Genomic DNA, 12,817 nt, shown 5'->3' with positions numbered 1-12,817 from the left:
AGTGCCAGGAGGACAAGCAGAGATGGTCCCAGGCCTGGAGAGCTTATACCAGCTTCCACAGGAACTCAAACCTAGCTCTAGACCAAGGTAACCCGACTGTGAGAACGGGGCTCTCATAGGAACCACACTCTTTTGTCCTCTTCCCTCTGTCCATTTATTCATTTGTCCAATGTTTATTGAATATCCATGATGGGCAAAGCCTGCTCCATGTTGTAGAGAATATAAAGAATATCAAACCCAGTTCCTTCTCTCTCAGAGCCTAAGAAGATGAAACACACACCCAGAGCCACGGCCTGCTGTGTAGGGATACCCTACCCAGTGATGGTGGAGATGGTCACTTTTAAATTGTGGATGGATAATCCTAGCACTCAGGAGGCAGAGGCAGGTGGATCTCTGAGTTGGAAACCAGCCTGGTCTACAGAGCGAGATCCAGGACAGCCAGGGCTGTTAGACAGTGAAACCTTGTCTCGGGGGAAAAAAATGTGGATGGAAAGTAAGGCATCGATTGGCACCCAGATAACTAGACCTGCCAAGAGTGTTGCTGTCCACTGAGGAATGTGTCTCATTCTGTGGACATTGTGGAGCTTGCAGCTGTAAATTCCAGGTCCTAACTTAGCACCGTATCTGCAACACTCTCCCATCTCACCCACTGATGACTTCATGTCCGAGCCAGTTACTATCTCCAGGCCTGTTGCCCTGAGAGAGACCCATTTTCCTCGTTGTCTCTCAAAGCCACTGTAAGTTCTGCTTTTATAGAGCCAGGAGGAGAGTCCGGACAACAGCTTAGAGAGTTCTCTTTATTAGTAAGCCATGCGAATTCCCAAAGAGTCGTGTGTTATTTTTTCAGGTCTTTGTCTACGTCGGCTTACATGCCCTGTAAAAGGAATTTATCATCTTTCTCCAGGGAACGTTTTCCCGTTGCTGTCAGGGGTTAGCTAGCACATCTGTTCAGGAGTGGGAACCTCAGACTGACCTTGGCCTACTGAAGACATCCTCTCCGTGGAAAGGCCTTTGGAGACGCCGTCCAGTGTTCGCGTCCTTCTGTGCCTGCATGGCCTCGTTTTGTCTCTTCATCGCTGCTGCTTTTTTCTTGCTTTCTTTCTTTTTTAGGTTCGATTCCTTTGTACACTTGAACAGATGTTCTGATTATGTCCTGTAGGAGTTTAACCTGGAGACCCCGGAGACCGAGAGAGCCATCAGCTGAGGAACAGTCCAGAGGAGACCCTTGCTGATCTTGCCTTGTAGATCTTGGCTCAGTTGAGCAGCTGAGCAGATCACCTCTCAGCGGCTTTCGATCAGCCTCTTCAGTGGCCTCTGTACCTCCTCCACCCTCCCTCCCACTGTAGTGCTCTTCCTAAAGTCCCCATCCTCCAGAGCTGGAGTCTCTCTGCCTGGCGTGGGGTCTCTAGACATCTGTCACCTGCCAAAGCTTCACAAGGTGACGCTGGCGCAGAGGCCTTTTGAGTTGAAATGGGGTAGCTTGCCTTCAGATGTCCCCTTTAAGACCAGCTAACAGTCAGGCAGTTCTAGACTACTTGGGCTTAAAGTTGGCTTGCAGGTTGGAGAAGTGAGTCAGCAATAAAAAGTGCTGCCTGCTCTTGTAGAGGACCCGAGTTTAATCTCCATCACCCATGTGACTCCCGTCCCAGGGGAATGACAAGACACCAGCCTCACATGCATGCACCCACACACAGGCAAACACATAATTTAAAAAGAAAATCAGTCTTTTTGTAAATTAAAGAGAATAGTTGTCTTGTCCTGGCCATAGTAGCCAAGAGACAGCTCTATATAAATTTGTATTAATTGTTATAAATAAAAAGAAACTGATAGGTTGGCTGCTGTGTTGTGGATCAGGGTTGGAGGCCCTTGACTGAGTGAAGATCAACCTTGCACCACCTTCACGGAACACGGAGCCCCTAGCGGGGCTGCGCCTCCTTCCTCCAGCTTTGAACACTATCTAGGGCTCGACTCCGTAGACGACACCAAAGCTGAGGGGTTATGAGTACGTGCACACGTGCGCTTGCACCCATTTTAAAGTTGAATCCTTTAAGCCTACTTCCTGTTCTTTCATTCTGCCTCTGTCCTCACTAATCCTGGTACTGAATTATAAAATGTCTTCTTATTTAAAAAAAATTATAGCCAGGATCGATGGCCTTTAAATCCCAGCACTCGAGAGGCAGAGTCAGGCAGATCTTTGTGAATTCAAGACCAGCCTGGTCTGTAGATTGGGTTCCAGGACAGCCAGGGCCACACAGAGAAACCCTGTATCAAAAAAAAAAAAAAAAAAAAAAAGTTGTTTTTTAAATGTTTATGTATGTAGCTCAGTAATAAAACACTTGCCTAGCATACACGAGGCTTGGGTCTAATCTCCAGTTCCAAACCATGCAGAAAGAGGTATCTGTGTGTGTGCACAAATGCGTTCTTTGGAGACACAGAATGAAGACAAGCTAAGGAAGAGACCAAAAGCAGCAGATGAAACTAAGTTGTAGATTTTTTTTCTCTTTTCTCACTGGCTCTGGCTTTGAGACATTAATCAAAGTAGACTTACAGCTCCCACTCCAGTAGAGGGGATATCTTAGCCCATCCCAGAGTCATGCAGAGATACACTAGGCCATGACAGGAGAAAAAGGCTGCTAAGGAAACCCCAGGCTCAGACATTCTCAGATGTGATTGGGTGAGGGTATGTTCAGTGCCCCTGAGGAGGCCCCTATCTTGCTCAGGTCAAGCCCAGGCCCTCTAGGTGTGGCTAGTATCCAATTTTGAGAGTCATCCTGGTAATAGGAGCAAGGTAAGTTTGCTCTTGGAAACAGGGAGGTGTTGACCTGAGTCTAGGCCTACGGTCTTCACGCCAGGATGTCAGCAGTTCAGCTCTGGGTGGTTCAGACATTGATGATGTGTTGAAATACGGCCACGTCACCTGCGTGCCAGAGATAGGTCTCCATAGCCTGCCCAGGTAGACCGAGCACTGCCTCAGGTTAGCAGTGTGCCTCTCATCCTAGCCCCAGAGCTACTACTGACAGGGGAATGACCCTCTCCCCAAGAATTCTCCTAGTTATTATTTTAAGGAGGAGAATAATCAAAGACTGTCTTGGAACTGGCAGAGGCCCGTACATTTGGAGCTGTTCCGGAAGGAAAGAAGGCAAATCGCCACTATGGATTTGGTTCCTATGACCACAAAGGACCCTTTGGCCACGAAGGGTCCTGTGGCCATGAAGGGTGATAGTTGGGCTTAAAAGATGGAGGTTATAGTTAAGAGCAAGAGAGGGGATTGTGTAAATAGCTCTCAACAGGGCCAGAATCCCACCAAGGAGGCTCCTGGGAAAGACAGTCACCTGTGGAACTTACTGACCATGCTTCCTTTGTTAATGTAGTGGCTCATCCAGTTCTCAAAACAGTTTCTTGTCAACCAGGATAAGAGAGCCTGTCCCTGTCGGAAATTCCATGGTGGCTGAGCTGAGGAGGGGCAGCTGGTGTGGAGTGTGTGCATTTATCTGTATTCTTTTCCATAGGTACCATTAAGTTTGTCTGGCTTAATTTAATGGGAACTTCTGGGAGCTGCAGACTGTGAAGGGCGAGGGTAAGGCTCTTGTCGTCCCTTCAGGCTCCTTCAATGGGACCTCCTCCTCCTCCTCCTCCTCCTCCTCCTCCTCCTCCTCCTCCTCCTCCTCCTCCCCTGGGCCTCTTCCCTTTCCAACTGCGTGTGTCCTGCCGCCTGCCCCTCACCCTCTCCCCCCCTGTTTCTCTTCTGCCTCTCTCATCCGCCTTTCCTTCCAGGTTTGAGTCAAGTTGAAGTAGGCTGAAGTAGGCAGCCGGTGTCACCCACTTCCTCTGCGGGGGCCCCTGTCTGTTAAATCAGTGCTAGGGGTTTATTCTAACACTCTGGAACCTCTCTTCTCTTTTCTTTTCTTTCTTTTTTTTTTTTTCTTTTTTCTCTTCTGTCTCCGTGTAGGTCTCTTTAGTCAGCCTTATAGCTAATGCCCTGGGCTACTCGGAACTAGGTGCCATAAAGTCCCTTAGGACCCTAAGAGCTTTGAGACCCTTAAGAGCCTTATCACGATTTGAAGGGATGAGGGTAAGCTATTAAGAGCAGCCGATCCTTCTGCATGCCAATGGAAACTGTTAAAGCATGCTAGAACTGATCACATGGTGGGAAGGTCATTCCAATACAAACTCTGTGATGCAGCCGCTGATTGGACTCTCCACTTTCCCCCTCACACCTGCCCCCGTGTGCAGGGGAGTTGCATTAAAGCTGCCTCATCACATGACTATCGGCCCCGCCCCCAACACTGTGCCTCTGCAGAACACGTTAACACTGGCTCCTCTCATCTGGCCTGGCTTACCTGTAGCACTTGGGGCGGCTTTCTGGGCTGTTGGGTTTATAGGGAGAATCACCAGGTGCAAAGAAGGGGAATTCTAACCCAGAGACCCACTGAAAAGCAGAGGTTGAAGGCAGGCAGAATGCTGGGTAGGGGCAGCAGCCGGATGGGGCCTGTGGCCTTGAGGTCACTGAGGAAGCAGCCAAGAAGGGACTTGAAGACAGGGTGGCAGGCTTGGAACTGGGGACGGAGCGGAATTCGGCGTGATCCCGGGAGAAGAGATGCTTTTCTTTCTGTTCTGATTCCTCTTATTGCACCTTGTTGTTCTCAGCCCAGTCCCATAAGGACTGGCAGCCTCTGTCTGATGGCGAAGCTTTCTCCTCACCCCTACCCTCCGCCCACGCTCTGTGGTCCCTGTCTCACTCCATCAGAACAGCAGACCGTGCACATCAGCTAGTTCTGGAATTTCTTGAGACCCCTCTCTATTCCTACTTGGATGATACACTCCCCAAGTCCAGACAACACAAGGGGTTGTCACCTGCCATATTAGAAACAAGGCCTTCTCTTTTGACGCCCTTTCTTGTCTCTTTTGGTTTTAATGATTGTTAGCGTGCGCAGATGTGTGCACACACGCTAAAAAGTTGTTTTCTGGAAAACCACGTGGAACAGCCAGTTCGGTGGTGATAGTTGCCCTGTGCTAATCAGAGGGGCCAGTTATACTTACGGGGCCCAAGAAAGCTCACTTCACTTTAGACATTGAATACTTGCAGGAGAGCAAACCAGAGGATGTTTTTAAAGGTGCAAATATCAGAGCGTAGGCATGGAAATGGAGCAGTTGCAGTGTTCCACATAACGTAAGACTGACGGGCAAAGCTAGAGACCAGGACAGTGCCGCTGTGCCCATTCGTCATCTGTGACCCTAGCCACTAGTCCACAAAGCTACTCACAGCTGTACAGGAAGGTGAAACTCTTGCAGGGTCTGAGGAATTTTATTATTTTAGCATATTAAACAAATGCTGTCTGCCTCTAATTTATTCTATAGCACAGTCACAGTGTCTGCTTACTAAACGTGAGCCTTCAGTAGCCCTCCGGAAGCCTTCTGCAGGAAGGGCAGTTCCAGGACAGTAAATTTATTCTAATTAAAGAGGAATTCTAAGTCTTTCTCCCACGAGTAAGAGAGGTCTCAGCATGTGGGTAAGCCAGACACAGTTCCTACCGTGTGCTGCTTCAGTCGATGGTGGAAATGGCCACGGTGTGAGAAGCAGGACTAAGATGCCTGTCTCTGCTCCCCCGCCTGCCCACGTTTTTCATAAGAGAGAATAAGCCGGAGTATTTCTGGAGTTAATAGTCCACCTGGTGGCGGAAAACCTCTGGACAGGCGCAGCTACGACCATTCCTTCAAAGGCATCGATTACAGCACTTAGACCTGAACTGAGTCCCTAACAAGGGCCCTGGGCCTCCTAAAGGAGGTCGCCATTACCTACAGACTGCCCCCAGCATGCCCAGCTGGCACTAGGAACTCTCTCCATCTGGTTGTTCATTCCTGTCACTGTGTCAAAAGCAGTCGTCAGGGACCAGCTGGAGGCATTTGCTCAGAGAAAGTGGTTTGAGTTCCAGATGCAGGAATCCTTCCGGTGACCTCCCCTTCCCCACTTGCTCCTTCCCGACCTTCCCTTGCCTCTCTCTTATTTGCCATTCCCCCCAAAACTTGGACTTGCAATTCCCAAGTAGATAAGAAGCCCAAAGTCCAGAATGATCAGCTCAAAGGGAGTTTGATTTTTAACTACCTAGCTGGTTTTGGTTAAGGTGATATAGGTAAGAGCCACTGAGAGCCCAAAGATGCAAGTTGGAGCAATAGTCCTTAATGTGGGGGAAGGGGGAAGAGATACCATGCTCAGTCAGTGCCAGTCAGCCAGCAGTACTAACTGGCCTCTTGGGCAAGCGGAGAGAGCTCAGAGGTCCATTCCTGCCCTGAGGCTTGTCAGCCCTTCTCAGGAAGAGTATCTGCAAGAAGGTGCCAGCTACATGTACAGCAAGGTACCCAGCAGTACCTGTGTTTATTCAAGTATGGTTTTCCATGGGGTGTATGTTTTCATTCGGTAGCTTGGCTTCCTCAACATGCCAGCATTTGCAAGATGCCACCTAAAACTCAGCTAAGAAACCGTAACACACTGGCCGTCATCCATGCAGATGGGCTCCACTGTCACTGTGCTGCTCCGGTCCTAGGCTCTGCCCTTCACTTGAAAGGGGAATGTCACCCTAGCTGTCCTGGGGTACTCACGTCAGTCTCCTCTCCTTCCTCAAACCAAAGACCAGAAATTGCAACAGTCCTGCTGTTGGCAAAGGGACAGTCGCCCCTTGCCTTTCTCTCCTCCATAGTACCCTTCCGACCTTGCTGTTAACTCCGAGGGCGTTTTCCGCTGTGAAACATGCATGCATCTCTGTTGTTGGTACATAGTTGTCATTAAAGCCATGTTCCCTCTGCCAGATGCTCAAAGCTATCTCACAGACGTTGTAGTTTTATGAGCAAGAGTAGTGTCCTGGGCAGTCTGGGGATGGTAAAAATGTCAGCATTAACATCCAGTGGAGTTTTCTCATCAACTAAGTTACGTTTGTATCAATCACCAAGTATAAGCTGCCTTCGAAAAATGTAGCTGTCCTACAGGTGTCTAGAACCCACCCTTGAGTTCTGTGTCTAAGCTGTAGAAATCTGGCTTCTACCGGTGATAGATTTCATCATGATTAGGGCAATGAGACATACCCAGAGAGCAGAGGGAGCAATGCAGTGTATCATGCAGTGTATCAAGTGAGAACATTGTCATTAGGAGGGTACTTTCCAGGAGAGGGGGAGCCTGGGTTCTTGCCCTGTGGCTGTTGAGGACACCACTGTGACAGTCCTTCGGGAGCACAGTTCATTCTGCTCCACAGCTTAGTACTCAGTGTCCAGTGTCCACAGCAGACAGAAGCCAGGAGTACATTCCACCAAACCTGTTTACTGTTTTATTTGTAAAACTAAGGTGAGGAGTTTTCCAGTAGTTGTGATTAATAAATAAAACTATGCCAGGCACTTGTGGCACACGCCTTTAATCCCAGCACTCGGGAGGCAGAGCCAGGCGGCAGATCACCATGAGTTCGAGGCCAGCCTGGTCTACAAAGTGAGTTCTAGGACAGGTACCAAAACTACACAGAGAAACCCTGCCTGGAAAACCAAAAAATAAAAAAATAAAAATAAAATAAAACTTCACTGCAGAGACCGAGACTATGCTTAGAGGAAAAGCCCTTGCCCAGCCTGTGTGAGGCCTCGGTTCAGGTCCCAGCACTGAGGGAAAAGTACATTTTACAGATACCTCTTATTTTACAGGATTTTTGTATCCTGTGAACAGTGAGGCTCAGATTAGCCGCAGACTTGTGAAAACAAAGGTTCAGAGAGATCACCCCCTGGTTAGCTAGTTCTCCCTGGCTCATAGTTCACTGTAACATATGGACACCTTTGTAGACCAGCACAGACTGAGGTTGACAGGAGCTGGGCAACACCCTGTAGTGGGAAGGATTCACAGAGCAGACAACAGGCTGGCTTGCCGTGAAAATCCGTCATCTCCAGGCTTCCACCCCTGGGGCAGCTCTCTGCCCCACACCGTGGTGCGCCCGAGCTCCATTGTGACGATGCTACCACATGCGTGAGTTAGTGCAACTTCACGAAATCTGCTCCTACTGTTTGAAGCAACTGTTCATTTGTGGATCATCCCCTTTTTCCTGTTCCTTTCCACATTTCATGGCTTTTTGGTGCTCCCACCAAAAGGTGAAAACTATAGAATGAGTAGGTAAAAGTCACATCGGATTATCCAGCACTTTTAATAAGTGCACAGAATAGCATGGAGAATCTCCAGAGTAAAGAATTCTGGGTGCCCTTGCTTGAAGGACTAGACATTTGTAGTGCCGACTATCTGGTCTATAAGAGATTTCTTGGTCTAAGAATTAAGAAACAACTGCCTTCCAGTCTAAACACCTTCATATATGAATTGGAGAATCACAAAATGAATACTCTAGAAGGAAAAGAGGCGCCAGCTATTTTCAGCCTGGGGCAGAGCAGATGTCTTCTCGGCCATGTCTTCCGATGAGTACAGTCTGCAGTAGAAGCTGTCGAGACAGCCTTTCTGGCCTCAGCAGCTCTGTTCAAGGCATTGTTGCCCCACAACCTCCAATGTTTACTTCGTAAGCTCTGAGGCAGAAACTGATGCAATGGGAGGTGTCCCCTGGCTGCCTCCGGCATAATGCAAAACCCAAGAAACTTCCGCTCCTAAAGGCTCTTTGTTTTTCTAACTTAATTCCTGAGCTTTACTTACTAATTTTTTAACAGTATGCCAGTCTTTTTAGTTTCAAAAGCAGTGATCTAACCCAAAACCCTCCAGAAAGCTTTAAGCCATTTTGATTTCTAAAACTGTGAAGAATGAGTTGAGGCCTGGACCGAGAGAGGCGTGAGAAGGCAGCAGCAGAGCAGCAAAGAACCTTGAGGGAGACTCACGTCTGCTCTGATTTATCTAACCGTTTGGTAGAGGGAATATAGCTTTTTCTTCTTCCTTGAGCCTGCAAAATCTGCATGCTCAGCTGTTGCCTGAAAGAGATAACTGCCTTGCATAGTTGTAAGACTCCGTACGGTGCTGACCCAGAGGGCGGCACTCTGACTCTGAATAATCGTGGCTTGTTTTTCAGAGGGGGAATGTCTGTTGAAAGGCTTCTCATGAGCTTGCAATTGCTCAGATCTCCCTGAGGGGTGTATTTGGTCAGTTGAAAAGGAGAGAGACTGGACTAAGAAATCATTTTTCTGGTCCCAGGTTGGTGCTTAGAAAAAAATCAGTCAGCTTGAGCAGGGGAATTTGTATAAACTGAAGTCAAACACAACTTATTAAAGTTCACTCAAATATAGTACAGAGACTTAGACATCTGGGGTCCTGCCTGTGGACCTGTCCAGTTAACGCCAGTTGCAAAAACAATAGTGTTTTCTTGCCAGAAAAGCCACAGAAATATCATTCCCCTTCTGGAAACCAAAAGAATGTGTGCCTTTCCACTTCCTGCCAGCACTCAGCAGCCTCCCCCTTCCAATGCAGGTGGTGGTGAATGCCTTGGTGGGCGCCATCCCCTCCATCATGAATGTGCTGCTGGTGTGTCTCATCTTCTGGCTGATTTTCAGCATCATGGGAGTTAACCTGTTCGCGGGAAAGTACCACTACTGCTTTAATGAGACTTCTGAAATCCGGTTTGAAATTGAAATCGTCAACAATAAAACTGACTGTGAAAAGCTCATGGAGGGTAACAACACGGAGATCAGGTGGAAGAATGTGAAGATCAACTTTGACAACGTGGGGGCAGGGTACCTGGCCCTTCTGCAGGTGGTGAGTGTGACTGCCACAGACCTGGGGCAGGCGGGCTGCCAGCAGAGACCCTGTTAGATTCCTTCTCAATGTTGCTCCCAGAGTCAGGCTCAGTCTCCGGGGCTCTTGATAACATGCCTTCCCCAAGTCGGTTTCAGGGACATACCTTTCCCCTGGCTTCCCTGATCTCACTCGGGAGAATCTGCTGAGCAGCACATAGAAATGCTGCAGCGGGAAAAGGGGCTAGAGCAGTGGTTCTCAGCATGTGGGTCTCGACCCCCATGGGGTCTCAGATCAGTTATTTACCAGTAGTAAAATTACAGTTGTGAAGTAGCAATGGAATAATTTTGTGGTTGGGGGTCACCACAACATGAGGAACTGTCTTTAAGGGTCTCAGCGTCAGGAAGGTTGAGAACCACTGTGTTAGACGGACCGTCTCTCCCCGAGGCGGAGTGTGCAGTTAAAGGGGAGATGATGAATTCAGAGGCCAGTCTGATAGAGTAGGAAGCCCTGCAGCTCAGCCCCAGACGTGGCTGGGCGTCGGTGTGGTGTTCTGCCGTCCCTGTCCCTAGCTTTCTTGCCCTGTCAGCAATGCTTGGAACATTGGTTGGATGAGACAGTGTGCTGCAGGGAGAGCTGGTGGGGCTTGGCCTCAGGCAGGTGTGGAGCTGGCACACTAATGTGTACTGGATATGTAACGAGACACATCGCTGAACTTCTCTGACCCTTTGGTGAATCTAGATAATAATACCTTGCCTAGTTGTTAAGAGAATTTGTGATTAAAAAATATCTCAGCACATTGCTTAGCACCAAGTTAATTAAGGTAATTGTTATTCCGTGATTTTGTTTCTGTTATTACCATGCCTATATCATTCAGTTGTTGTTAGTATTAAACGTAATAGTGCAGGCAAAGCTCCCAGCCCAGCTAACCATGGGAAGCACTCACTGTTCGATGCAGTAGAGGGGACTTAGTGGGATGCTCTGCATTCCTGTCCCATGATGGTGCCTTTGCTGTCCTGTCACAGTTTAAGAAGTTGGGGCTTGGGGGCTGGAGAGATGGCTCAGTGGTTGATAGCACTGACTACTCTTCCAGAGGACCCGGGTTCAATTCCCAGCACCCACATGGCAGCTCACAACTGTCTGTAACTCCAGTTCCAGGGGACCCATGGCAAAAACACCAATGCACATAAAATAAAAATAAATTAAAAAAAAACAAAAGCAGAAGTTGGGGCTCCTTGGGTTTAAGCTGTAACAGAAGGGTAGAGCCCTTGCCTAACATGGACAAGGCCCTAAGTTCAATCCCCAGCACCACAAAATAGTTAGCTAATTAATTAAAGAAGAAATAGGTTGGGCTTCTGACTGGAATCGGAGCGGCCCCAGAGAGCCAGTGTGCAGCCAGCAGCCAGCAGCCAGTGCAAGTGTTCACTCGAGTGTGCACAGGCCTGTGCTTGGAGGTCACCCGGTGAGTAAGGAGGACCCCAACGCCTGGAATCCGGTCGAGCATAGCAAGGCTGGAGATTGTTAAGCTGACTGTATGTTTTCTGCGTCATGCCAGCTCTAGCAGGCTGAAGGAGAGAGGGCTGCCTGGGAAGAAGTCAGTCGCAGGGCTGCATGGTGTCTTAGTGAGGAGGAGTTCCAAGCCTGTAGGTCTGTCTGCTTAATGCAACTGTGAGAATTTTAGACCCTTGCTTATTGAATTCCCTGTGAAAGGGTGGCTCCTTAGTGGCAGTCCAACTACTCCAGTGGACAGTCCCCAGTGTCACTGTGGGCTCCGCCCTCAGGCCCTGTAGGCAAACGTCAGTCCAGTCAGCGCTGTCTAGGTCGATTTGGTGATGTTTTCGGGGAATCTCAAAGCCTCCTTAGAATCTTCCTCGATAAAGCGAATCCTGTGTCCACATACACTGCACCTGCCTAACCTCCCATCCCGTATTCTTGCCAAACCTAAGCCTGGCCGTTAAGACCCGGCCTTGACTCCCGACCACTCCCTAACAGGCACAGTCTAATGACTGACTCTGTTTCCCAGGCGACCTTCAAAGGCTGGATGGACATCATGTACGCAGCTGTAGATTCCCGGAAGGTAAGGAAGGACACGGGTGGTGAACTGTGACCGGCTTGAGGGACAGAAAGGACTGCATGGTAGACCCGTCAAGGGACGAGTGGAGGACCTGAAGTGTCTCTCCGGACACTGACTGCTTGTCATGTTGACCGTAGATCCTTTTCCTCCTCGCACACTGGCTCTGCATGGCTGTTCCTGCTGTTCACTTGACCCTGGCGGCGGCGGCGACTGCCCTTAGGCCTGCCCTGAGTGAAAGGGTAGAAGCAGCCCTCCCTCCCCCTCACATCCCTGTTCCTGATCCCTGGAAGTGACAGTGCCCTTGAAGGACAGGTGGACCCGGGGAGCAGAGACAACGAGGCCTCCACCCCCAGTTTGTCAGCCGCAGGAAGGGAGAGCAGGGCCCGTAGCCTTGGCGTGTTGGAGTCGGCCCCCTGATGACTCCCCCCCCCACCCCCGCCTCCGCCCCCCCCCCCAGCCAGGACCTGACATGAGCGCCTCTCCCTGTCCCTCCACAGCCTGACGAGCAGCCTAAGTACGAGGACAACATCTACATGTACATCTACTTCGTCATCTTCATCATCTTCGGCTCCTTCTTCACCCTCAACCTCTTTATTGGCGTCATCATTGATAACTTCAATCAACAGAAGAAAAAGATAGGTCTCCTCCCCACCTTGCCAGTGGTCAGAGGTCAACCCAGACGAGAGGCGCTGTGGCCTTGTCTGTAGAGAGGATCTGTCTTTCTCTGAAGCTCAAACTGCCGCCTCATGGTAGCGCTGGCCGCTGTGTCCAGCTAGCGCCCCAGCCAACCCCTTTGGCGTGGGGCTGAATCTGGTGGTGTGTGGTTTACCAAACGTTTCCCTGCTCCCTCACGTTCCCGAGGCCACTCCTGGGGGGCTTTCTACCAGAGGGCTGTGGTGAGAGACAGAGCTTGTCACGTGACCCCTGGCACCCATGGCCCCATGGGATTTCAAGGCCCTCAGGGTTCATTCCCTCGCTTGCCCCACATGGGTCGTGGTTCTTCCAGAGAAAACTGGATGACAGACGTACTCTCGTTTATAAATCCAGTCTGTCTGGTG

General features: G+C 49.6%; 1 protein-coding gene across 1 annotated transcript in view; it reads left to right on the top strand.

The window, feature by feature from the left end:
- The window catches only part of Scn8a (sodium voltage-gated channel alpha subunit 8), a 112,083-nt gene that overhangs the window by 89,088 nt on the left and 10,178 nt on the right, over window positions 1-12,817 (top strand). The window contains exons 20-23 of the mRNA XM_059246920.1: window positions 3,950-4,072; window positions 9,422-9,706; window positions 11,709-11,762; window positions 12,257-12,394. Of these exons, the coding sequence (XP_059102903.1) occupies window positions 3,950-4,072; window positions 9,422-9,706; window positions 11,709-11,762; window positions 12,257-12,394 (600 nt within the window). The remainder of the gene's footprint in view (window positions 1-3,949; window positions 4,073-9,421; window positions 9,707-11,708; window positions 11,763-12,256; window positions 12,395-12,817) is intronic.

This window comes from Peromyscus eremicus, chromosome 20 (genome assembly GCF_949786415.1).
Source record: "Peromyscus eremicus chromosome 20, PerEre_H2_v1, whole genome shotgun sequence".
NCBI lineage: Eukaryota > Metazoa > Chordata > Mammalia > Rodentia > Cricetidae > Peromyscus > Peromyscus eremicus.
The sequence above is the reverse complement of the archived record's forward strand: the minus strand, read 5'-3'. Positions and strand labels throughout refer to the sequence as shown.